The sequence below is a fragment of the Ursus maritimus genome, unplaced genomic scaffold (assembly GCF_017311325.1).
Source record: "Ursus maritimus isolate PB19 unplaced genomic scaffold, ASM1731132v1 scaffold_20, whole genome shotgun sequence".
Classification (NCBI taxonomy): Eukaryota; Metazoa; Chordata; class Mammalia; order Carnivora; family Ursidae; genus Ursus; species Ursus maritimus.
In genome coordinates this window covers 29,463,899-29,487,892 of record NW_024424453.1, presented here as the reverse complement: position 1 = coordinate 29,487,892, position 23,994 = coordinate 29,463,899, and the positions used below count along the sequence as shown (strand labels likewise).

General features: G+C 37.6%; 2 protein-coding genes across 5 annotated transcripts in view; one reads left to right on the top strand and one right to left on the bottom strand.

Annotated features, from left to right (window-relative positions):
- The window catches only part of ACAD11 (acyl-CoA dehydrogenase family member 11), a 96,888-nt gene that overhangs the window by 20,368 nt on the left and 52,526 nt on the right, over positions 1 to 23,994 (bottom strand). For both annotated transcript variants that reach the window (XM_040636809.1, XM_040636810.1), the window contains 3 exons: positions 22,294 to 22,401; positions 20,600 to 20,698; positions 470 to 536 (listed from right to left, as the gene is read on the bottom strand). In XM_040636809.1, the coding sequence (XP_040492743.1) occupies positions 470 to 536; positions 20,600 to 20,698; positions 22,294 to 22,401 (274 nt within the window). The remainder of the gene's footprint in view (positions 1 to 469; positions 537 to 20,599; positions 20,699 to 22,293; positions 22,402 to 23,994) is intronic.
- On the top strand, positions 14,560 to 20,279 carry ACKR4 (atypical chemokine receptor 4). 3 transcript variants are annotated; one of them, XM_008708635.2, is made up of 3 exons: positions 14,560 to 15,066; positions 15,551 to 15,778; positions 18,110 to 20,279. In XM_008708635.2, the coding sequence occupies exon 3, from the start codon at positions 18,119 to 18,121 to the stop codon at positions 19,169 to 19,171; it is 1,053 nt and encodes a 350-aa protein (XP_008706857.1). In that variant the 5' UTR covers positions 14,560 to 15,066; positions 15,551 to 15,778; positions 18,110 to 18,118; the 3' UTR covers positions 19,172 to 20,279. The 3 variants fall into 3 exon arrangements, with proteins under 3 accessions (XP_008706857.1, XP_008706851.1, XP_008706846.1); XM_008708629.2 differs by lacking the exon at positions 15,551 to 15,778; XM_008708624.2 differs by lacking the exon at positions 15,551 to 15,778 and having other exon boundaries at positions 14,561 to 15,066; positions 17,879 to 20,278.

The window sequence follows — 23,994 nt, the reverse complement described above, 5'->3', positions numbered from 1 at the left end:
GATCCAAACAGCTTTGAGGATTCAGCAACACTTTTTAATACAGGAAATTCCACAGTGAAGAATGTAGAACAACACACCCTAAAATGTTTCTTAAATATAATCTTATAGTAAAATAATTGTGAAACATAAATGTGACAATCTCATAATATATTTTATATTATTATGATTTGTAAGTCCAAATGGTGCATTAAAATTTTTTTTTTTTTTTTAGAGAGGGAGAGACAGAGGGGCGGGAGGGGCAGAGGGAGAGAGAGAATCTTAAGCAGGCTCCATGCCCAGCACAGAGCCCGACACAGGGCTCAGTCTCACAACCCTGAGATCATAACTTGACAGGAAATCAAGAGTTGGACACAACTGATTGAGTCATCCAGGCACCCCGACCAAATGGTGCATTTTAAGTAAATTATATGGGTTGAAAGAGTAATTCTTATTTCCAAATAGATTTCTCAAATCACAATTATTTTATTACCTGTTTGCAGAGGCATTTTTAGTTCTTCCCAAAACAAGTGCAATTGTGCACTTTGGATTTCCAGCTCCTAAAACCAGGGGGAAAATGAGCAGAATACATCATAAAGGGAAATTTTTAGTGTGACATTTCACCCTAAAAGTTCTAATCCTTCCAAGTTTATCTTGCAAAAAAATAGGAAGAAAACCCTTGATTCATTAAAAAATGCTTATGTGCAAAACTGTACACCACCCAAGAAAAATGATGAGGCAGAGCCAAGAGTGGATTCCATCAATGAGAGCTGCTGCACAAATCTAACCAGAAGTCGAAGCCACGAAACAGCTGCAGCCCTTAAGACAAAATGCCGGCTCTCCCATTCATACTATTTCAGCATGTTAGAGAGGTTGTGAAATCCTTCTAGCGTATTTCCTCCTGTTTAGATCTCCTATTTTCTGACCAATGAACAACAAAGTATTAAAACTCATATGGTATTAACTACCCAGCCAGTGGCTGAGAAAGACCTCATTTCCCCGACTGTGGAGTTGGGTGAAGGTGAGCTGGTCCGAGGATCTCAGTACCTATCCTGACTATACCATTTGGTCAAGACAAACTAAGAAGCAGCTGAGGAGGATTTACTTGGAGTTGTCCACATATATAAGGCTCTGATTCCACCATTAATAAGCCTAGGTTCTCATTTTTTTTTTTACATATTAAAGGTCAGGAATTTGAAATATAAAGTTCTTTCCATTTTAATGCAAATTTTTAATTTTATTACAGTTCAGAGCTCTATGGTAATTCCCCAAAGGGGCCTTCTTACAAAAACTACATTTCTTTTTCACCAGGTAAGTCTAAGCACCTGGTCCCTCAGGAAAACCATTTAACTGGCTTTCTAATTACAAGGCCATATGCCACAGGGTCAGACTAAGTTAAACACATCTGTACAAAGCCTTTAAACAAATTATCAGATTCTTTTTTCTAACTTCTTATAAAAAATGGTTTCAAGAGATCTGAAATCATATGAACATTCAATGAGCAATATTGGGAATTATGTCAAATACAGCAGTGCCCCCTTATTCACAAGGGATATGTTCCAAGATCCCCAATAGATGCCTGAGACTGTGACTGGATCAAACTCTTTATATACTGCTTTTCCCTATACATACACATCTATGATAAAGTTTATAACTTAGACATAGTAAGAGATTAACAACTAATAAGAAAATAAAGCAATTATAATATACTATAATAAAAGGTTGTGAATGTTGTTGATTAGGCAAGAAACAGAGACCAAGGCAAACACAGATAATGGAACAGAAGGGTAAAAGTCACCAAGTTAGAAAGAAGGGGTTTACTTTAAACACCAGGACTCACATTTGAAAATTTAAAATTCCTTACAGTTGAATCTCTGACTCTATAGAAGAAACAAATGAAACAGATTGTACAGTCACAACTGTACTCTTGTTGTGGTTTTGGTCTATCTGATGAAATACTAAACAAACAGAAAACCATACAATAGAAACCAATCTAGAATTTGCTAGAGCTCAGAATGGAAACCGAACTGCTTGGTAGGTTGGTTGCTTATTTATTTATTTAAAGAGCATGCACATGAGCAGTGGGAGGGGCAGAGGAAGAGGGAGAGAGAAAATCCCGAGCAGACATAGCACTGAGTAAGGAGCCTGACTTGGGGCTTGATCCCACGACCCTGAGATCATGACCTGAGCCAAAATCAAGAGTTGGACGCTTAACCGGCTGAACAACCCAGGCACCCCATGGTAGCTTTTCTAAAACCAACTTGGAGAGATTCAAGATTGCAGAAATTTGTTTGTCCCTCATTGCTCCTGAGATTCCATTGAAATAAATATATAAAAGTATAACAAAGGCATAACCGTAACAGAAGAGGAAGTAGAGAAGGTGAGGCATAGGTTTGGGAGTTTGGGTGGTCACCAACAGATGAAAGATTTCAATAAATATCAAGGAAGCAGATGAGGCAGGCTGATCAATGAAATGGGCAGAGGAGTCAGAGTCTTAAAAATGATGTAAGAAACTGCAAAGGGAGAGGGTTCTGGTCCCAGAGTCAGAAGGTATGACTGAGAAGCAAGGCTACCAAAGGTGAATTAATTCAAGATTTACAGGTGGGCAGATGTACCAGGTGACACTCCCATAGGCAGGATGACACGTATCCTGAAAAAGAAAAGTATAGCATGTTACAAAAAAACTGAATAAAGTTATTCTGAGACTTGGAGCCTGTAGCTTGAAAACTAGCTTCCCATCAGTGACTCTAAACTGAGTCCCAGCCCTCCTCCACCAAAAGTTTCTTTATATAATTCCCACCTACGAGAGAAACATGGCTGGAAAAGAGCTCTGTGAAAAACTCCACCATCTACCCTTGCTTTTCCCTTAAGTATGCCCAGAAAACCAAGGATCTGTAGTATGTGAAGAGAGCCTGCAGCATTAAAGAGAATGATTGACCAAAATAAATAAACTGTGAAACTGACAATAGAGGAACAAAATAAAACAAGAAACAGAACCTAAACAAAACAAAACAAAATGAGTTAAACCAAACAACAAAAACTCTAGCTGATGTAATTGGAGAGATTCAAATGTATTGCAGCCATAAAGCCAGAAAAGGATGTTATGAAACAGGAACAACCAGAGAACAAGAAAATAAAAACTTTCAGAGATTAACATATGACTGCTAAAGCATAAAGTTCAATAGGAGCACTAAAAATCAAATGAAGAAAATTTCCCATAAGCAGAGGAAAAAGTCAGAGGCCGAAAATAGGAGAGCAAAGATAAGAGACACTTAGAGCAAAAATATGAAGCCTAAGATCACAGTAAAAGAGGTCTAATAAAAAGAAAAAATAGTCCAAAAAAAGGAGAGAAAAATAAAGGGAAGAATTTATCAAAGAAACTTGAAAGTTCTCTAAAACGGAAAAAAGACCTCCGCGCCAGCATAAGATTATGACTTGCTGAAAGCTCAGATAATGGTTAGTGCTTTCTTGCAATAAAGTTTTTTTTTAAGCATGTACTTTTTTAGACATAATGCTATTACACACTTAGTAGACTACTGTATAGTGTAAACATAACCTATCTGCGTAGTCTGGAACTGAACCCGCAACATTTCCAAAGCTATGCCTGTAGATGATTTCATCTATAGCTAGAAAGTAAGGGAGAAGCCTTTTAACTAACTGGAACAGGAAATATTTTATCTTTTAAAAGATTTTATTTATTTGAGAGAGAGACAGAGAGCATGAGCAGAGGGAAGAGGGAGAGGGAGAAGCAGGCTCCCCACTGAGCAGGAAGCCTGATGCGGGACTCGATCCCAGGACTGTGGGATCATGACCTGAGCTGAAGGCAGACGCTTAACTGAGCCACCCGGGTGCCCCATGAACAGGAAAAATTTTTAAAAACAACCTTAAATTGGTCATGAGATGCTACACTAATCAGATAACAAATATGTTAGACAAAATTGTCTATTTTTTCCTCAAATATATGATTTATTGTCTGTATTTTGTATGAAATAAAAAGCAAAATTATTTTTCTACCCACTGGGCTTTTGAAACAATCATATTACTAAATCCAACTATTTCAAATAAAATATAAAGTTGTGATATTGAAAAGGAATGAATCTGTTTTTAACTAGAAGAAAAATACAAGCATTTTCAGAAATACAAGAGAAATGTAATGTTCAAACAGAACATTTTACAATATTTTGAAAAGTCTGCAGTATGTGTATTGACATTAGACAACAAAGGCCCTGAATTCAAGTTAAACATACTTATTTTCTATCAACCAATGATAACTGGCATTTTGGAGTTTCTGGAATTTATATATACACACATATGGACACAAAGAGAGAGAAAGAGAGACTTTATAACAGTTTTAGGTTCACAGAAAATTGGGGGGAATGTACAGAGATTTTCCATATATGACCCCCATGTGTAACCTTCCCCGTATCAACCTCCCCCATGAGGATGCTACATTTGTCATAATTGACAGACCTATCTTGACACATGATCATCCCAAGTTCATGGTTTATATTACAGTTCACTCTTAATGTTGTATATTCTATGGGTTTGGACAAATGTATAATGACATGTAGCCATCGTTACGATATCATACAGTATTTTCATTCCACCCAAAGTCCTCTGTGCTCCCCCTCTGTGCATCCCTCCCTGCTCCTAACCACTGGCAACCACTGATCTTCTGTCTCCATAGTTTTGCCTTTTCAAGAATGTCATATAATTGAAACCACACCCTTTTCACTTAATAATATGCATCTAAGGTTCCCTCGTGTCTTTTTATGGTTTGGTAGCTCATTTCTTTTTAGCACTGAATAATATTCCATTATCTGTATGTTCTTCTTTTAAATGGCAATCTCTCCTTCTCTCTTCTGGAAATCCAACTGCACATATTTTATACCTTTTGATATTGTCCCACAGCTTCCTAAGACTCTGTTAATATCTTTCCATATATTCTTCAATCTGGTTAATTCCTACTGGTCTATCTTCAAGTTCATTAAATTTTTCATCTGTCATCTCCATTATATTATTAACCCCATTCAGTGAATTTTTCCCAGATACTTTACTTTTCCATTCTGGTGTTTCCAATTGGTTCCTCTTTATATTTCTCTTCTGGTATTTTTTTTTTATCTTTTCTTAACCTCATTGAGCAAATTTATAATGGCTGCCTTAACTCCTTGTCTGACAATTTCAACATCTGAGTCATTTGGGAGTGGGCTTTCCCCTAGAAATGGGTCATGCTTTCCTGGCTCTTCTTTTGGTGAGTAATTTTAAATTGTATTCTGGACACTGCGATTTTTTTTTGTTTTGAAGACTCTGGATTCTGTTACATCTCTTCAAAGCATGTTGATGTGTTTTTTTTGTCTTATTAGGCTCTTAGGTAGAGTCAAAGTGCAGAGTCTGTCTCAGTTTAGGTGGGGTTCAAAACTGAGTTCTTTGTATTTAGCTGCAGGTGCTTTGAGTCGACTGTCTGCATGATTTTGATTCAGGAGTCAGCTGAGACTTAGGCAAAGTTTACAGGTGAAACCTGGAGCTCTCCTTTTCTGGCTCCCTACAACCTCGTTTTTCAGCAGTGATGGCTGCTCCAGGCACTGTCTTCTGGTTCTTCAGAACACAAAGACCCAAGTTTTCTAGAGAAGCTTCAGCTTTCTCAAACCACATTGTGTCCTCAAGCCAAAGCTTAAAAATGAAAAACTGAGGGGGTGCCTGGGTGGCTCAGTCGTTAAGCATCTGCCTTTGGCTCAGGGCGTGATCCCGGTGTTCTGGGATTGAGCCCCACATAAGGCTCCTCTGCTGGAAGCCTGTTTCTTCCTCTCCCATTCCCCCTGCTTGTGTTCCCTCTCTCGCTGGCTGTCTCTGTCAAATAAATAAATAAATCTTTAAAAAAAAAAAAAAAAGAAAAACTGAGGGCTTCAGAGGGGAGGGGGGTGGGGGGATGGGATAGACCGGTGATGGGTAGAAAGGAGGGCACGTATTGCACGGTGCACTGAGTGTTACACGCAAGCAATGAATCATAGAACTTTACATCAAAAACTAGGGGTGTACTGTATGGTGACTAACATAATAAAAAATAAAAAAAAAAAAAAAGAAAGAAAAACTTCCCTTCTGTCTGTCTCATCTTCCAAATTTTGACTCTGCTACAAGATCAGCCTGCTCTGGGTCACTCCCCAGCGTCTTCAGGTAGTTGGGTTTTTTTTAGCTTTTTAGTTGTTATCTATGAGGTCGATCTTAGGGTTAACTCCACTGCATAAGAATGAAACTCCCTTAGAGTTCTGGCCTTTAAACTTTGCCAAAACCAGGTTTTCGCACATCCAGTAGAACAGTTTCTTACATATTCACATACCTATCATCAGTGTTGGCTAATGTTTTAGAAATGTAATGATCATTGCAAAACATGATCATATAAGCAGAATTAGAAATCTTAGCTCTAAAACTTTAAAACCAATAAAACCAAGGGTTTAAAATCCTAATCCCCTCTCTCCTATATTGTGAATTATACATGTAAAGTAAAAATGTATTTAAGATTAAAATATAATTGTTTTAAAACAATTTAGGTTCTTTCAAATTTAATGGAATCTCCTTTCCAAACAGTCCTGACAGGACTCTCTAGAAGAAGGATGTTTCAGCTGCCACACTTGCCAAATTTTAATGAGAAAAGATCCCACCATTCACATATTTCAAAATTAAATTTAAAAAAGTCTCAGATTATACCATCAAGGTGAATCCACTTGACTATATTTGCTTATTGAATCATGTTTGAATTTCCAAATTGTGTATCACTGTTTTATATAAGAGTGTGTCCTGATTTTTACAGGTGCTAATAGATTAAAAAAAAAAAAAAAAGAATTCCACTAATCTGAGGATCAACCTGCAGAACATTAAGATGACTCAGATAACAGATTATCTACATTGAATTATGGCTCTTAACCGAAATTTCTTATCTGAAAATGCTGGGCTGGGGAATTTTTTTTTTTAACCCTTGATTGGTCCTGGCTGTGCAATAACATGCAATTGTTCTTTGATTCCTAGAAATTAGAGAAAAAAATAATTTCCAGAGAGGCTCCCTTTTAAATTTTCAAGTGAGTATGTTTCTAGTTACAGTTTTTGAAGTTTTAGTTGTAGGAAGCCTTGAGGCCCACAGGCTGAAAGGGTTAGGTCACTTGCTTTATATAATCCACATTGTTCCCTTGGTGGGAGTACTTAAAAAATCAGATTAGGACACAATGGCACAATTTGGAGTTCATTTTCACTAGAGATCTTTTCTTTCTCTACTTTCTATCCTGGTAATCAAGGACATTTTTGATAAATCTTTTAAGGTTTTGTGGATTTTAAACTTAGATGACCAGAAGCTAAATCCTTCAAAAGCAAACTCTTTCTATAATTCCCTAAACCTAGCTGAAAGCCCTCTTTTTCTAATACCCGGAATATGTTTTTCTCTAGTATTTCCCAATAGCATTTCTCATCTTGCTTGACCATGAAAAACTGCTGCCACAGCTTTAAGTAGTGCTTAACAGATTTCAGGTATCAGGTAAATTTTGAAGAAACAAGGCAAATAATTCTTTGATTCTGCCTCATTCAATCTAACATGGAAAACAATTCAGATTTAAAAAATAAAACTTCTAAACTGGCTCTCCTTTGGGGTCATTAAGTAGAGGAAATAAGGGTGAGTGCATAGGTTGTAAATTTTAAGATACTTTGAATTAAACTTGATGTTTCAGAAAATGGGAAAACCCCCTCACAAATATATAATGTCAACTTAGCTGCAAGCAGAATTTGGCAGGTGCAGCAGACGAAACACATCCTTTAAATAGAGCTTTTGCTCTATTTTATTATTGGTTTTTTGTTTGTTGTTTTTAAGTAGGCTCCATGCCCAGCATGGAGCCCAATGTGGACTTGAACTGAGGATCCTGAGATCAAGACATGAGATCAAAAGTTGGACACTTAACTGACTGAACCACCCAGGTGACCCTCTTTTTTATTATTTTAGTTAATGAACAGGATACCAAATGTTGTAAATGAAATATGTTAGAGGAAATCTGAATAGGCCAGGAAACATTTAAATATATCTGTTGTGTCACAGGCCTCCATGAATGAAAACAGATGGCACATATAAAATAATTTTGTTTTTAATTCAGACTGGTATTTCAAGGCTGTTCAAGTGCCAGGATTAAGTCAAGCTGAAAATGACCTCTCCCTGATATTTCCTGGTGAGTTTTAATTTTTTAGGCTCTTACAAACCATATGGTTATCAAACAAAATCGTTCTCTAACACAAGGAAAAATGGCAGTTGGAGAAAAACCATGGGTATGGATGTGATAACAATAAAGTGATGTAAAGAGTATATAACATGAAGCGCACTTAGCCATTCACAGAAGTCTCAAGCCTATTTCCTCTACACTGAATTTGAGGTGAAATACTTGAACTTCAGTTGGTTTAGCTTTAATACTAACACTTAACTTCAATTCAAATTGGAATAAAAAACCATTACTCAGTAGGGAGGTTGCTTCTCCCTCTGCTTGCTGCTCCCCCTGCTTGTGCTCTCATTCTCTCTCCCTAACAAACAAACAAACAAACAAACAAATAAATAAATAAATGTCTGTTAAAAAAAATGTTTAGCATACAATCCTACAGTTTTGAAAAAACCCCAATCAGGGAGTCTGGGTGTCTCAGTTGGTTAAGTGTCATGATCCCAGGGTTCTGGGATTGAGCCCCACATCAGGCTCCGGGGGAGCCTGCTTCTCCTTCTCCCTCTGCCTCCTGCTCTCCTTCCTTGTGCACGCGCTCTCTCGCTCTCTCTCAAAGGAATAAATAAAATCAGAAAGGAAGAAAGGAAGGAAGGGAGGAAGGAGGAAAGAAAGAAAAGAAAAGAAAAGAAAAGAAAAGAAAAGAAAAGAAAAGAAAAGAAAGGAAAGAAAAAGAAGAACCCACCCCAATCTCATATGTTCTCTTGGAATATGTGTTATTTTTAATGGGGGAAAACACCCTTTGAAATTCACTTACTCCACCTCTAGAAAGGTTATACACAGTAATTATGCAATAAATGTTAAATGCTGAACTACCGCTGTCATTGTTACAGAACATGGTTGGCAAAATCAATTCCAAATAGATCAGAGTTGAAAATTATTAAAAATTTAAGTAATCAAGCCATAAAAAACTAGAAGAAAAAATAATATTTATGAAATCTCTGTCTGGATGGGAAAAAAATTCTAAACCTTAAAAATGATATATGAAATCAAAAGAAAAAGATCAATTGCATTGTCCATATAACTACTGTACATTAAAAAACAAAATTAAAAAGCAAAAAAAAAAAGCCTAATCGGGGGAAAATATTTTATACATGGCCAGCAAGAAGATGGGAAGAATACTGAATCTGTTACAAGTCATTTAGAAAGCAAAGTGGTAGTCAAATAACACATTCTATTGGCAAGGTTCCATGGAAATAGACACTTCCATTATTGATGGGTGTACAAAGTAATATCCCTAGGTAGTACAACTTGGCAATATCCATCAAAATTACAGATTCAGTTACTCTTTGATCCATCAATCCAACTTCTGGGACTTATCCTACAGATATAGCTGTTCCTGAATGAAAAGACAGATGCACAAGATTATTCACTGCAGTAGTATTGTTTGTATTTGCAAAGAATTGGACATAAACCAGTATCCATCAGTAGGAGACTATTTAAATACACTGTGCTGTGTCCATACAATGGAACCCTTCCAAAAAGAATAAGGAACCTTTCTACGCACTTATCTGGAAGAACTCTACAATTATTCTATATTGTGAATAGTATAGAACTATGAATAGAACACCATCTTTTGTATAAGACAATTACACATGATTAATCACATTCTTCAACACTTCTCAAATTAAGTTCAGTTTCCCACATTATCTACAAAAATGTTTTCTATAACATCACTTGTAATAGCAAAACACTAGAAATACTCTTTAAGTCCTATAATAGCTGAGTGGGAAGACAAATTATGATCTACACAACAAAATATTATTTAGCTACAAAACTGACATTTATAGGAGTGCCTGGGTGGCTCAGTTGGTTAAGTGGCTGCCTTTGGCTCAGGTCATGATCCCAGGGCCTGGGATTGAGCCCCACATCGGGCTCCCTGCTCAGTAGGGAGCCTGTTTCTCCCTTTCCCTCTGCCTCTGCCTGCCCCTCTGCCTGCTTGTGCCCCCTCCCTGATCAAATAAATAAAATCTTAAAAAAAAATTCCAGCTCCATTGCTAAACTTTTAAGTCTGTGGAGGATAAGTTAAACTCTGATTGAATCATTCATTCATTCATTCATTCATTCATTCATTCATGTATTTAATTATTATTCAGTAAACTGGTACCATAAATAAGGCACAAAGCTAAATGTTGAGGATATAGCAGGATACATAACTGCTATGCAAGATAGAAAATTTTACTAACAACAGAGTGAGATAGTACTGTAGGAGTAGAGTACATACATCCGATCTAATCTAAAAGGGTTAAGGAAGGCTTCCTGAATTAAGTAATGTTAAGGTCAGACCTGAATCTGGAACCTAAATAAGAGTGAGGGAGCTAGGGGCGCCTAGGTGGCGCAGTCGTTAAGCGTCTGCCTTCGGCTCAGGGCGTGATCCCAGCGTTCTGGGATCGAGCCCCACATCAGGCTTCTCTGCTAGGAGCCTGCATCTTCCTCTCCCACTCCCCCTGCTTGTGTTCCCTCTCTCACTGGCTGTCTCCCTCTGTCAAATAAATAAATAAAATCTTAAAAAAAAAAAAAAAGAGGGAGCTAAAGTGGAGGGGGAGGAGTATTCTAGATAGGAGTAATAGCACTAAACAAAGGCTCACAAGTCAGTATTGTATCTACATATAATATAGATGGATGGAAGAAATTATATAATTGTTAATTATGGAGGCTGCAGTTATAGATGAGTCATTAAAGAAGTACAGCATCAAGGGAAAGTAAAATGGATTAATAATTAGAAGGGAAAGTAGGATTATTTATTAATTCAAAATATTGACTATGTGCCAGGCACTATTCTAGGCACTTGGGATGTATCAGTGAAGAAAGCAAATAAAAGTCCCTGCTCTGATGAAGCTTTTATTCTAATATAAGGCGAGAGATAACAGCAAACATAATACAAATTATATAGTAAATTAGCACAAGATAAGTACTATGGGTAAGCTTAATTGGAATATAGGCAGGTGAGGGGTATTTTAAATAGAGTAATCAGGGATTGCCTCGGTGAGGAGCTGGTGGTGACTGGACAAAGCCTTGAGAGATGAGGGAGTAAGGCTTACAAATATTAAGAGGAAGCACATTCCAGACAGACAGAAGAGCCAGTACAAAAGCCCTAGAAGGAATGTGACTGGTACATTCTAAAACAGCAAGAGAGTTGGTGTGGCAGACCAAACAAGCAAAACGTAAAGTAGTAGGAAATAAGGTCAGAGAGGCAATGAGGGATGGAGGGAGACCTTGTAGGATTTTGTAGGCCTAAGAATTTAGGGGAGAGTTGCTTGTTCAATTCATACTGTTCCTGTGTATATGAGATCAAGAACAAGAGGTAAGAGAGGAGGCTTGGGAAGATGGCCGAGTAGGGGGACCACTGTCCCATGTTTACAACTAGATTTCAATCACCTCTGAGTAAATAAACCAGAGAGCTATCTGAAGACTGGCAGAACAAACTCCACAACTAAATGTAGAAAAGAAGCCACACTAAAGAGGTTAGTAAGAGTAGAAAAGGTGGCTGGGAGCTGCCTGCAGGAAAGAGGGAACTGTGGGTGCGGAGAGGGGAAAGTAACATGGAGCCCACATAGGGAAAATGAATCCCAAAACATCTGGCCTTGAAAACTGGAGGGGCTGAATTCCACGAGTTTGTATAATCAGTGAGACTTGGAGCCTGGAACTTCAAAAGTTGGCTGACTCAGCACTGGGCAAATGGGGAGGGGAGTGATAGCTGGGCCCCCCACCCTTAAAGAGACAACAGACCACAGAGAGGCAACACAGAAGTGACAGTTTGCACAATGGGAGGGACATCTGTTTATACTGACTTTGGAGTGTGTTGGGGGACTTCTCTGGGAACAAAGGAGTTGGTGGGTGCCATTTTCCTCCCCTCCCCCCAAACACAGAGCCATTTGTGGGAGATGGTGCTGCGCAGACACTTGCTGCCTAACCTGCTAGCAATGCACTTCACTCGTAAGTTCTCCTGGAGCACTCGCCCACTCCGAGGCTGCTGGCTTCAGACCTGGGTTCAGCACAAATTTTGTTAATGCCTCCGCATTTCAGAGGATCCAGCCTAGGACTAGCAGCTCAGAACTAATATTGCTAACCCCGCCTTCCTGCGCCCAAGCCCTTCTGCACTCACGCCCCCTCAGAACCAGCCTTCGTGGGTCTCACTAACATTACAGAGAGCAAACCCAGCCCACAACAGGCAGAGATTCAGTGCAGATGACTGGACTGAAAGGAAAAGCAACTCCGACACAACAGCAGGATGCAAGCAACACACACAGGTGAAGTGCCAGGTTCTGGTGAACAGCAGACACTGCACTGCAGGGCACTACAGGACCTTTTCCTCATAAAGCCACTACTTTCAAGAGCAGATGATGTAGCTGACTTTCCTAACACAGAGAAACAGACACAGAGAAGTAGAAAAATGAGGAGACCGAAAAATATGTCCCAAATGAAAGAAAGAATAAGATAAATCACAGCAGGAGATCTAAGTGAAACAGAAATAAGTAATGAGCCTGATAAAGAATTTAAAGTAATGATCACAAAGATACTCAATGGACTTCAGAAATAGGTGGAGGACATCAGTGAGACCCTTGACAAAGAGATACAAACTAACATATCAGAGATGAAAAACTCAATAAATAAAATTAAAAATACAATAGATGAAATAAACAGTAAGCTATAGGAAGCAGAGGAATGTATCAGTCACCTGGAGGACAGAGTAATGGAAAGCAATCAAGCTGAAAAGGTGAGAGACAGACAAATACTGCATAATGAGAATAGATTTAGAGAACTCAGTGACTCCATCAAGCATAATAATATTCACATTATAGGGATACCAGAAGAGAGAGAAAGGGAGGCAGAAAATGTAATTGAAGAAGTAAGGCTGAAAACTTGCTGAATCTGGGAAGGGAAACACAGATCCAGATTCAGGAGGCACAGAGATTCCCTCAACAAATTGAACCCAAGGAAGTCCACACCAAGACACACAGTAATTAAAATGGCAAAAAAATAGTGATAAAGAATGTTACAGGTTGCAAGAGAAATGAAGACTGTTAGATACAAAGGAAACACTGTAAGTCTATCAGCTCATTTTTCAGGAGAAACTTTCCAGTCGAGAGTGGCATAGTGTATTCAAAGTGCTAAAAGGGAAAAATCTGCAGCCAAGAATACTCTATCCAGCAAGGTTATCATTCAGAATAGAAGAGGAGATAAAGAAGTTCCCAAACAAAAGTTAAAAGAATTCATGACCACTAAACCAGCCCTACAAGAAGTGTTAAGGGGGGACTCTGAATGGAAAACAAAAACCGTAAGTAAGAGTAAAAAAAAAAACAGGAAGCACAAAAGCAAAAAAAAAATTAAGTATATCTGTAAAACTCAGTCAAGAGAAGCACAAAATAAAAGGATGTAAAATATGATATCAAATATCTGAAATGTGGAGGGGAGTAAAGAATGAGTTCAAAATTAAGCAACCACCAGCTAATACAGATTACTATACGCAAAAGATGTTATATATAAACCTAATGGTAACACAAATCAAAAAACAGTAATAGACATGCAAAAAATGAAGAGTAAGGAATCCAAGTATATCACTAAAGACCAGCAAACCATGAGAGCAAGAGAAGAAAGGATCAGAGAAAAACTGCAAAAACAACCACAAAACAAGTAACAAAATAGCAATAAATACCTAATAGATCGATAATTACTTTGAATGTCAATGGACTAAATGTCCCAATCAAAAGACACATGGTGTCAGGAAGGATAAAAAAAAAAACAAAAAACAAAAAACAAGAACCATCTATATGCTGTCTATAATTTCTGCAGGTGGAGACTGAGCCTAGCTTTGCATGAGAAAAGAAATAAAGGGCACTGTTATGCAAATGTATTGAGAGTCCAGTTCAAATAGAAGGGCTGAATCTGCATGCATTTCTTCTCTAATTTTCATTTGTTTGGAAGTGTGGGAAAAACAAAGTTGCCCAGCAGAAGGATTTTGAAGGTTTGTATGCTGGTCTTTGAAAAAAAAGTTTAAAGAAGGCAAGATAAAGTCATGGGGAAAGGCATACTCTGGGGTCAAGGATAGGGAAGAAATACAGCAAAGCCAAGAGTAGTTTAATAGTTTAAGTAAAATATTAAATGATGTGGCACAAAAAATATGAAGTTCTATAACTGCCTAATTATTACTCAGAATTTAGTCTGTGATAATTTAGTCTTTAAAAAGAACTTTCTGGGGGTGCCTGGGTGGCTCAGTCGTTAAGCGTCTGCCTTTGGCTCAGGGCATGATCCCAGCGTTCTGGGATCAAGTCCCACATCAGGCTCCACCACTGGGAGCCTGCTTCTTCTTCTCCCACTCCCCCTGCTTGTGTTCCCTCTCTTCGCTGGCTGTCTCTATCTCTGTCAAATAAATAAATAAATAAAATCTTAAAAAAAAAAAAAAAAAGAACTTTCTGATTTAAAGTCATTTTTCTTCTCTTTCCTAAACAAAATAACTTTTGGGAGTATTTCTCTAGATCCTACCTACAAGTGCTCATTAGCTGCCCTGATGCTCTCTGGGGTGAATTTTTTTGGTTTGGCCATTGGTTCCTCAGCTGCAGGCATTTTCTTGTTCCTTTCATCTAAGTGGAAACTTTGAAAGGTATGTAGTTTTTGAAACAAGATGGAATTCTTTCAAATTTGTACCCTAAGACACTTTAGAAGTTGGATTTGACTTCACAGTATGGTTATACAAAAAAATAAAAGATCAAGTGCTCACAAGGTTAAATTTCAGGAAAGCCCTCTTGGATGCAAGACAAAGGCGGGGTGTAAAACGAAAACAAAAGTAGCCTGAGTTAAAGAGGTCATTTGATTTTACTCTACACTCAAGACTGCTCCTCTCTGCACGCTGAAACAGGTTGGTTTTCTCATTTTCTCATTCTAACTTGGATAAGATTGTTTTTTAAAGCCCAAAGACTTTGTATATTTACTTTTGTAAAGGAAGTCTTGATGCACAAAAGTCTAAACGTTAACATGTGCAAAAAAGAGCTATTTGAAAACAGCTATATACTTTAATCTTAAAAATCTGAATATAGCAAGAAGAAAATATTTCTGATGTTAATACCATTACTTGCGTATAAAACTTTGTTAATGAGAAAATAGGTTTTGCTATACCATTTTTTCTGCTTTATTTTACAAATGCTATTTTTTTGTTCTTGTAATAATTATAAAGACATCTAAAATGTGCTCCTATATATCTGCCAGAGGATCAATTCCTGCAAATAATTTCAATTCCTGTCCTATTGACTCATATTTTTTAGTAAGAATTTTTTAAATAAGAATTTAAAAATATACTTCCTTAATGTCTTATATTATTTGGGCATATTATTTCTTATCATCAGGTTCAAGATTTGTGATGAATGAGAAAGAAAGAACAAAGTTCATACTGTGTTAATAATTAACACATAAGAAAATGATGACCAGAATGGTCTTCCAGATTGGAACTTTCCAAATAAACTTACAACAGTCATTTTAAATTGTTGGCACCTGGTTTTTACATAATGAAAGCAGTTCTTCTATGTGGTGTATTTCCTTGAGGGACCTTCTTTGCTTTACTCATCCAAAAAACGGTTAGTAAGAATAAGAATATTCTTTTGGAAATGTACAAGTTGGCACACTGTTTTGAAAATAATATTTTCATTAATGATTCTATAAGAATATCAGAGCTTCTTCCAAGGACAAAAATAACCAAAGAGTGACAGGCTAAGGAAAAAGCAAAATGAAACTCAGCAGTAAAATAAAAACACCGAAAGTCATTTTTATATACATTTTAAAACTTGTGAATTCGGGGGGGGGGGCGCCTGGGTGGCTTGGTCAGTTAAGCATCTGCCTTCGGCTCAGGTCACCATCCCAGGGTCCTGGGATGGGGCCCCTTATCGGGCTCCTTGCTCATAGGGGAGCCAGCTTCTCCCTCTCCCTCTGCCTGCCACTCCCCCTGCCTGTGCTCTCTCTCTGTCAAATAAATAAAATCTTTAAAGAAAACCCCAAACTTGTGAATTCTGTGTGAGCTTATTTTACTTCTATAAGGTGTTAACCAATATAGTAAAATAACTAATAATGAGACAAGAAGATTCCTGCCATATCATCTACCTATTCTAGACTAATAGCTTTATATCTGCTTGTAAAACCTTTAGTTTGACAGATACTTACTGAGCACCTACTGTATACCAGCCACTCTGTAAGAACATACATTGTATTTATTTTAAGTATTATTTTTGTAATTAGTTTTGTAAGCTTTTCTTCTAAGCTATTCATTACAAACATAAATCCAACAGGTCATACTTTTAGGGAATAAAGAAACCCATCTTTTCCGCAGGATGGGGTCAGTTCTCTGAGAATGAATGTAGGTATGTATGTAGATGTAGCTATCGGATCAGCAAAGTCTTCTGGGGAGGTGATGTTAACTGAGGAGGAATCGGCCCTTTAAGGGAAGGGCAGGAAATAGTCTACCAGATGAAGGAACAGAATGAGTAATGATGTAGACATGTGCTGCAGCATGGCTGGTGCCAGCAACTGCTTGCAGATGAGTAGTGTAACTGTCTGGGGCGTATAGTAGAGAGATGCAGCACAGCGTGGGGTGCATAGTAGAGAGATGTAGCAGGAACCATGGTTGGGACCACATTATGGAGGGAGCCTTGGGCATCATGCTAAGGACCTTGGATTGTATCTTTCGGGTGGAGAAATGTGTCTTTCAGGTGAGGAGCTAAGTAGAAGAGTGACAGATTGACATTTCAGAGATACAGAACTCTAGTGGCAGTAAGAAAAATGATTTTGATGGGGCGCCTGGGTGGCTCAGTCGTTAAGGGTCTGCCTTCAGCTCAGGTCATGATCCCAGGGTCCTGGGATTGAGCCCAACATCGGGCTCCCTGCTCGGTGAGACTGCTTCTCCCTCGCCCTGTCTGCTGCTCCCCCTGTTTGTGTTCTCTCTCTGTTAAATAAATAAATAAAATTAAAAAAAAAAAAAAAAATAAAAAAAAAAAAAAAAAGGAAAAAGAAAAATGATTTTGACAGAGAGGTGGTAAGGAAGAATAAGAATAGCAGATACCAGTTGGGAAGATATTGTAACAGGCCAGGTAAGAAACAATGGTGGTCGAATGGTGCAGGTGTGTCAAAGAGGCAAATTAAAAGAGACAGATTCACAATCTATTTGGAAGGTAAAATCAGAATTTAGGGGCTGACTGGAAATTAGGGATGAAGGTGAGAGAGGTCAAGGACAGTGTAGGCTTAAGACTTAGGTAATTGGTGGAACGATGCTACTGAATGGTAGCATACATTCAGCACGTGTGACAGGTTTTGAAGGAAAGCTAACTGGAGGAGACTTTGTTTTATAAAGGCCAACCAGTGAACTTAAGCATAAATACTGAGGTAATTTATTTAACTTATTTTAAAATAAATTCATTTTTAAAAATAAGTTTATAAATAATAAAAATAAATTTATTTTAGATGAATAAAATAATTTCTAATTTAATTTACTGCCAATATCCTCCATAAGAATCACAAAGTTGTATATGTAAAAAATATAACATTTTTTATTCCTTTTGTTGAAATCCGACTAAATTTTCATATTTTAAAAACTATTTTTACATAAAAGTCATTACTTTGATTTAGGGTTTAATGATTAAGAAAATTTCCTCAGGGTATTATTTTTATCTTTCTTGTGTAAATTCCAGCTCCTGCACACAGACTTGTAAAAACAAAGGAAGAAGAACTAATCTTGGGGGTATACTCCAATGTGGCTTCCCCTGAAGAGTTTCAAATTTCAAAAAGCGGCAGATTCAGCCTCACCTATGTTATAACAACAACCTACTTTCTAGTAAAAGAACAAAACATATGCTAGATTAAAAAGTATCTCCTCTTAAACGATATTAAAATGAATATCCTGTACTCTTTTTGAAATTTAGATTGGAGCCATGGCTTTGGAACACAACCAGTCAACAGATTACTACTATGAGGAAAATGAAGTGAATGGCACTCATGACTACAGTCAGTATGAAGTGATCTGTATAAAAGAGGAAGTCAGAAAATTTGCAAAAGTTTTCTTGCCTGCCTTCTTCACAATAGCTTTCATCATTGGAATTGCAGGCAATTCCACAGTAGTGGCAATTTATGCCTATTACAAGAAGCAGAGAACCAAAACAGATGTGTACATCCTGAATTTGGCAGTGGCAGATTTACTCCTTCTATTCACTCTGCCTTTTTGGGCAGTTAATGCAGTTCATGGATGGGTTTTAGGGAAAATCATGTGCAAAGTCACTTCAGCCTTGTACACAGTCAACTTCGTCTCTGGAATGCAGTTCCTGGCTTGTATCAGCATAGACAGATACTGGGCAGTAACTAAAGCTCCAAGTCAATCAGGAGTGGGGAAATCATGCTGGCTTATCTGTTGCTGTGTCTGGATGGCTGCCATCTTGCTGAGTATACCTCAGCTGGTTTTTTATACAGTAAATCACAAGGCTAGGTGCATTCCCATCTTTCCATATCACCTAGGAACATCAGTGAAAGCATCAATTCAAATGCTGGAAATCTGCATCGGATTTGTAATACCCTTTCTTATTATGGGAGTGTGCTACTTTGTCACAGCAAGGACACTCATCAGGATGCCCAATATTAAAAAATCTCGACCCCTCAAAGTTCTGTTCACCGTGGTTATAGTTTTCATTGTCACGCAGCTGCCTTATAACATTGTCAGGTTCTGCCAAGTTATAGACATCATCTACTCCTTGATCACCGACTGCGACATGAGCAAACGCATGGATGTTGCCATCCAAATCACAGAGAGCATTGCATTGTTTCACAGCTGCCTCAACCCAATCTTGTATGTTTTCATGGGCGCCTCTTTTAAAAACTACATCATGAAAGTTGCTAAGAAATACGGGTCCTGGAGAAGACAAAGACAAAACGTGGAAGAGATTCCTTTCGATTCAGAAGATCCTACAGAGCCAACCAGTACTTTTAGCATTTAAATGTAAAACTGCTCTCTCTTGCTTCGATACACATGAATGATGCTTCTCCCTCAAATAAAACATCTGCTTTATTCTGAAACTTAGATCTCAAACACCGTGGTGCCAACTTATAGCAATCAAGAGGTGACGGGAGGATGGGGAGAATATAGCAACCAGGAAGAGGAGGAAACGAAATAATAAATGCACAAAACATGAACTTAAAATTAATATAGGAAAATAGTATTAACAGGCATAAATAACAAAAGCACTGTGCTATGAATTAAGCCATCTGAACAGATCAATAAAAAGTCTTATATTAAGGGGCATTTCTGATTACTTTAAATGATCTGAATTTTAATGTAAGAATGATTTCACTGCATAATTTCAGTACTTGTATAGCCATACAGCAAAATTTAATCCTTTTTTCCTTTTTCTTAGTTGGTAAGTGATTTCCTAAGACCCCAGAAAGAATAACAATTTAACAATAAAAGAATTAAATAAAAAGCTTTACTGGCCCTTTTAATACATCCCTGGTAAATTACTTTTTTTTTTCCTTTTTATCTCTGGTAAATTTCTGAACATATAATTTGCTTCCATGATGTCAATTTTCTTTAGTAATAAACTGGTTATCCTGTTAGATTGATATGTATACTCTAGAAGCAATCTTCAGTTAATCATATTTACATAGATGCCGATTTTGTGACTTCCTAAAGGGCTCATCCATTTATGTGAGTCTATTACTGAGGGTTGACTACACAATACACTTTCTTATGTACAGATTATTTGTTCTGCTTATACACTTGCATTTTTAAGCAATAAACATATGTGACACAATAAACAATTTTTAATAACATGTACATCTTATCTTTTTAAAATACAATAATTTATAAATTATTATAGTTCATTTAATATGTCCCTACTGAAATTTAATTTTGATAGAAATTACAGTGGTCAATAGTGTACACTAATATGACTTTTCTCTCACAAACCATAAAAAATTGTGAACTGTAAAATTGTAGAGAAAAAACAGACATGTTTTCTGCTCTTAAAATAAATATCACCTAATCATGATATGTTATTTTAAAATTATTTTTCTTTGGGGCACCTATTTGGCTCTGTCGGTTGAGCCTCTGGCTCTTGGTTTCGGCTCAGGTTCTGATCTCGGGGTCGTGAGATCAATTCCCAGGTCAGGCTCCGCACTCAGCATGCAGTTTGCTTAGAGTTTCTCTCTCCCTCTGCCTCTGCCCTATCCCCCACCACTGCACCTCTCCCTCTCTCCAAAATAATTATGAAAGTAATTTTGAAAATTACTTTTTTTAATCAAATATTTCTAAATTTGAACTTGCTTTCGAAGGCAGAATTTAAAGAACGGTGATCATGAAACTAAGAACTGTGTATCATATTATTCTAGCACAGCACCTGGGACAACGGATGGATCTGAATACTCACCACTGCTGAACCATTTCTTGCCATCAATTACATAGCTATCTCCATCTCGTTGGATGCTACATTCAATATTTGTGGCATCACTTGAAGCTACACCGGGCTCTATAAATAAGCAAAGTTTGAATTTACAGGCAGGCAGACATCATCAGTTTACAAAAGAGGCATGTTCCTATCCTTCCCCCCTTCCCCCCTGGTTCTCCTATAACCTATACATAGTAGGTATTCAGTAAATGTGCATTGGAAGAATGAATGAATGAATTTCAAACACTGGGGATCAGCAATCTGAATTGTGTTCTTGGTTTCCTCACTGATACGTGATTTAAGATAACTCACTCAATCCTTTCTCCAATCATCAAAAGTAGATTAAGAATATTATTGTTTACTGTCCACAATGGAAATCTACTAAATACTAAATATTTGCAAGCCAGATTTCCCCACCATCTAGTTTACCATCTTAGACAATTTCCAACTGTGTCTTGCAAATTCCATCAGGAATGCTCTTATTTTGCATTCTATAAAGCCTGCTCAACAGAAAGTTTTCCATAGGACACCCTTACACAACTGCTTTACTACATGGCATTTCAAAATGTACAGGCTAGCCCTCAATCATAGTAATCTGTATTGTTAATACAGATTAAATGGGTCCTTCAGGTATTTTGTGTGTTCTATTTCTAAGACTAGAGACCCATGGGGTTCCTTTAGAAAGGAGCTATGTACTTATTTTGTAACCTCCAGTTAGTGCTTTGAAGATAACATGTCCCTGCAGATGTTCAATAAATATCTCTCACCTATTTTATTTTATTTTTTTTTAAGAGTTCTTACTCTTTTTTTTTTTTTTTTTGTGAAAGATTATATTTATTTCTGTGACAGAGAGACAGCCAGCGAAAGAGGGAACACAGCAGGGGGAGTGGGAGAGGAAGAAGCAGGCTCACAGCGGAGGAGCCTGATGTGGGACTCGATCCCGGAACTCCGGGATCACGCCCTGAGCCAAAGGCAGCCGCTTAAGGACTGCGCCACCCAGGCGCCCCTCTCACCAATTTTAAATGGAGATCAGCTTTGTTATTATAAATATATACAAAGTTATAGAAGACTTTTAAATCCGGCTAAAATTAAGGCCAGATGACATTTAGTTTACTAAACTCAACTATAAAATGATGACTTTTTCCTTCGAAGAATTCTTAATTGCTGTTTCCTATGTACAAATGGTACCAAACCCATTTTTAACATGCTCCTAATTTTACCTCCCCACATGATCATAATTTGAACTATGTGACCAGCATTGGTGAATGGTCTATTTTTCTAGGTTTATGGCAGAGTTAAGTATTTTGTAACTATCAATAAAAATTATTACACAGATTAATATTTCACACATAAGGGCAAAAAAGATATTAAATACATATACCTGGCAATTTTAGAAATGCAAGTCAAAAGATTATGAAGTTAGTTTTACTCTGCTGCTAAATGCCTAAAGTAGAAGGCCAGAAAACATCACCTGGTATCCTCCCAAAGGGGAGGACAATTTAGTTCTGCACATTTAGAAATGCCAAAATTCGAAACTGGGCTCAAAACAAACATATGCCCATCTCTGTCCATGGGCAAATTTGCCTGAAACACAGAGCCACTCTTCCATTTTAGCTCATCCATAATTACTATAGGATGACTGACTGCACAAGGGAAGAACCATGGTTTGCTTTTACCTGTCATACAGAAGCAGGAGGCAATGTTCCCTTGAAGAAGAGGCTCAAGCCACTGCTGCTTCTGCTTTTCACTTCCATATAGGTGGAGCACTTCCATGTTCCCTGTGTCTGTATGTAAAAAGAAAAAACATTTCTTTTGCATTTAAAAATTTACCAATATGAAATCCAAACTTTACGTTGATAATATACGCACGTATCTTTTTAAAGCAAACATTTGCTTACAAAAATATTTTGAAACATTAATAGTAAATATAATTTATAATGAAGGTATGCCATAAATAGTTATTATAAGTATATGGCATTTGGTGCATATTTATTCGATTTGTGTTGAATTACACACACTTGTCTGCTTCATCCCAATAAAGCATGGCTTTAATGAGGTCTGACTCAATTAGGACTAAGGAAAACAATCTACCGTCTTATCTTTCCCTGTTTTCTTGCAAATATGCTTTGCTAGGAGTGACTGCAATGCTCCTGGAGAACAATTATCATTACATGCTCTACTGAGACGCCATTGCTGAGATTCCTGTTCCTCAAACATGCACTGTGCTCTCTAACTTTCACATTTTTGCCTGTGCCAAGCCTTCTCACAAGTCCAGTTCTTACCCATCATTCCTAAATAAATTCCTGCTTCTGAGCCACTTCCATTGCGAAGAATCTCTGGTTACCCAGTCAGCAATCTCTCCTTCCTCTGAACTCACAGAGTAATTATTGTCTCTTTACCTCTACCATTGCTCTTACTTCTGTGCACCCCGTACCATCTAGAAAAGTACTAGGTCGTATCTCAAGAATGCTAAACACAGAATCCCTGACAGCAGACAACTTCAAAGACCCTTTCCAATCCTAAGAGGGCACTGTTCAGTAACTGATACACTGCTATCACTCTCATATAAAAAAGAATGCTTCGTATCTGCCATGGAGCAAAACAGTCTAGGGGCTTTTCTCTGATATTTGTTTCTATCAAACTTCTTAAAAAATACTATTTAAAACCTTTTCATTGGGCTCCCTGCTCAGTGGGGGGCCTGCTTCTCCCTCTGCCTGCTGCTCCCCCTGCTTGTGCACTCTTTCTCTTTCTGACAAAAATCTTAAAAAAAAAACAAACAAAAAAAACCCTCTCCCTTGAAAACTGATCAGTCATAAGATTTTTTTTTTTTAAGATTTTATTTATTCGACAGAGATAGAGACAGCCAGCAAGAGAGGGAACACAAGCAGGGGGAGTGGGAGAGGAAGAAGCAGGCTCATAGCGGAGGAGCCTGATGTGGGGCTCGATCCCATAACGCCGGGATCACGCCCTGAGTCGAAGGCAGATGCTTATCCGCTGTGCCACCCAGGCGCCCCAGTCATAAGATTTTTAAAAAATATTTATTTATTGTATTTTAGAGAGTGAGAGACCCGACACAGGGCTCGATCCCACAACCCTGAGATCATGGCCTGAGCTGAAATCAAGACTTGGACACTTAACCAACTGAGCCACCCAGGTGCCCTGATTATTCATCAGACTTTCAGGAAGAATTTTTCAGTATCACCTCTAAACATGACTTGAAGGACAGTCACTGAAATGCCTATGAAAATGGAGTTAAATCCAATTTAAGTCTCTCAAAATGTGTTTGTACTCTGTTCAGACACTACCAACAGAGCCAAAGTTACATCAAAATGCACAAAATTCCTAGTAGATTAACATCAGTTTAAAATTCTTTTTGA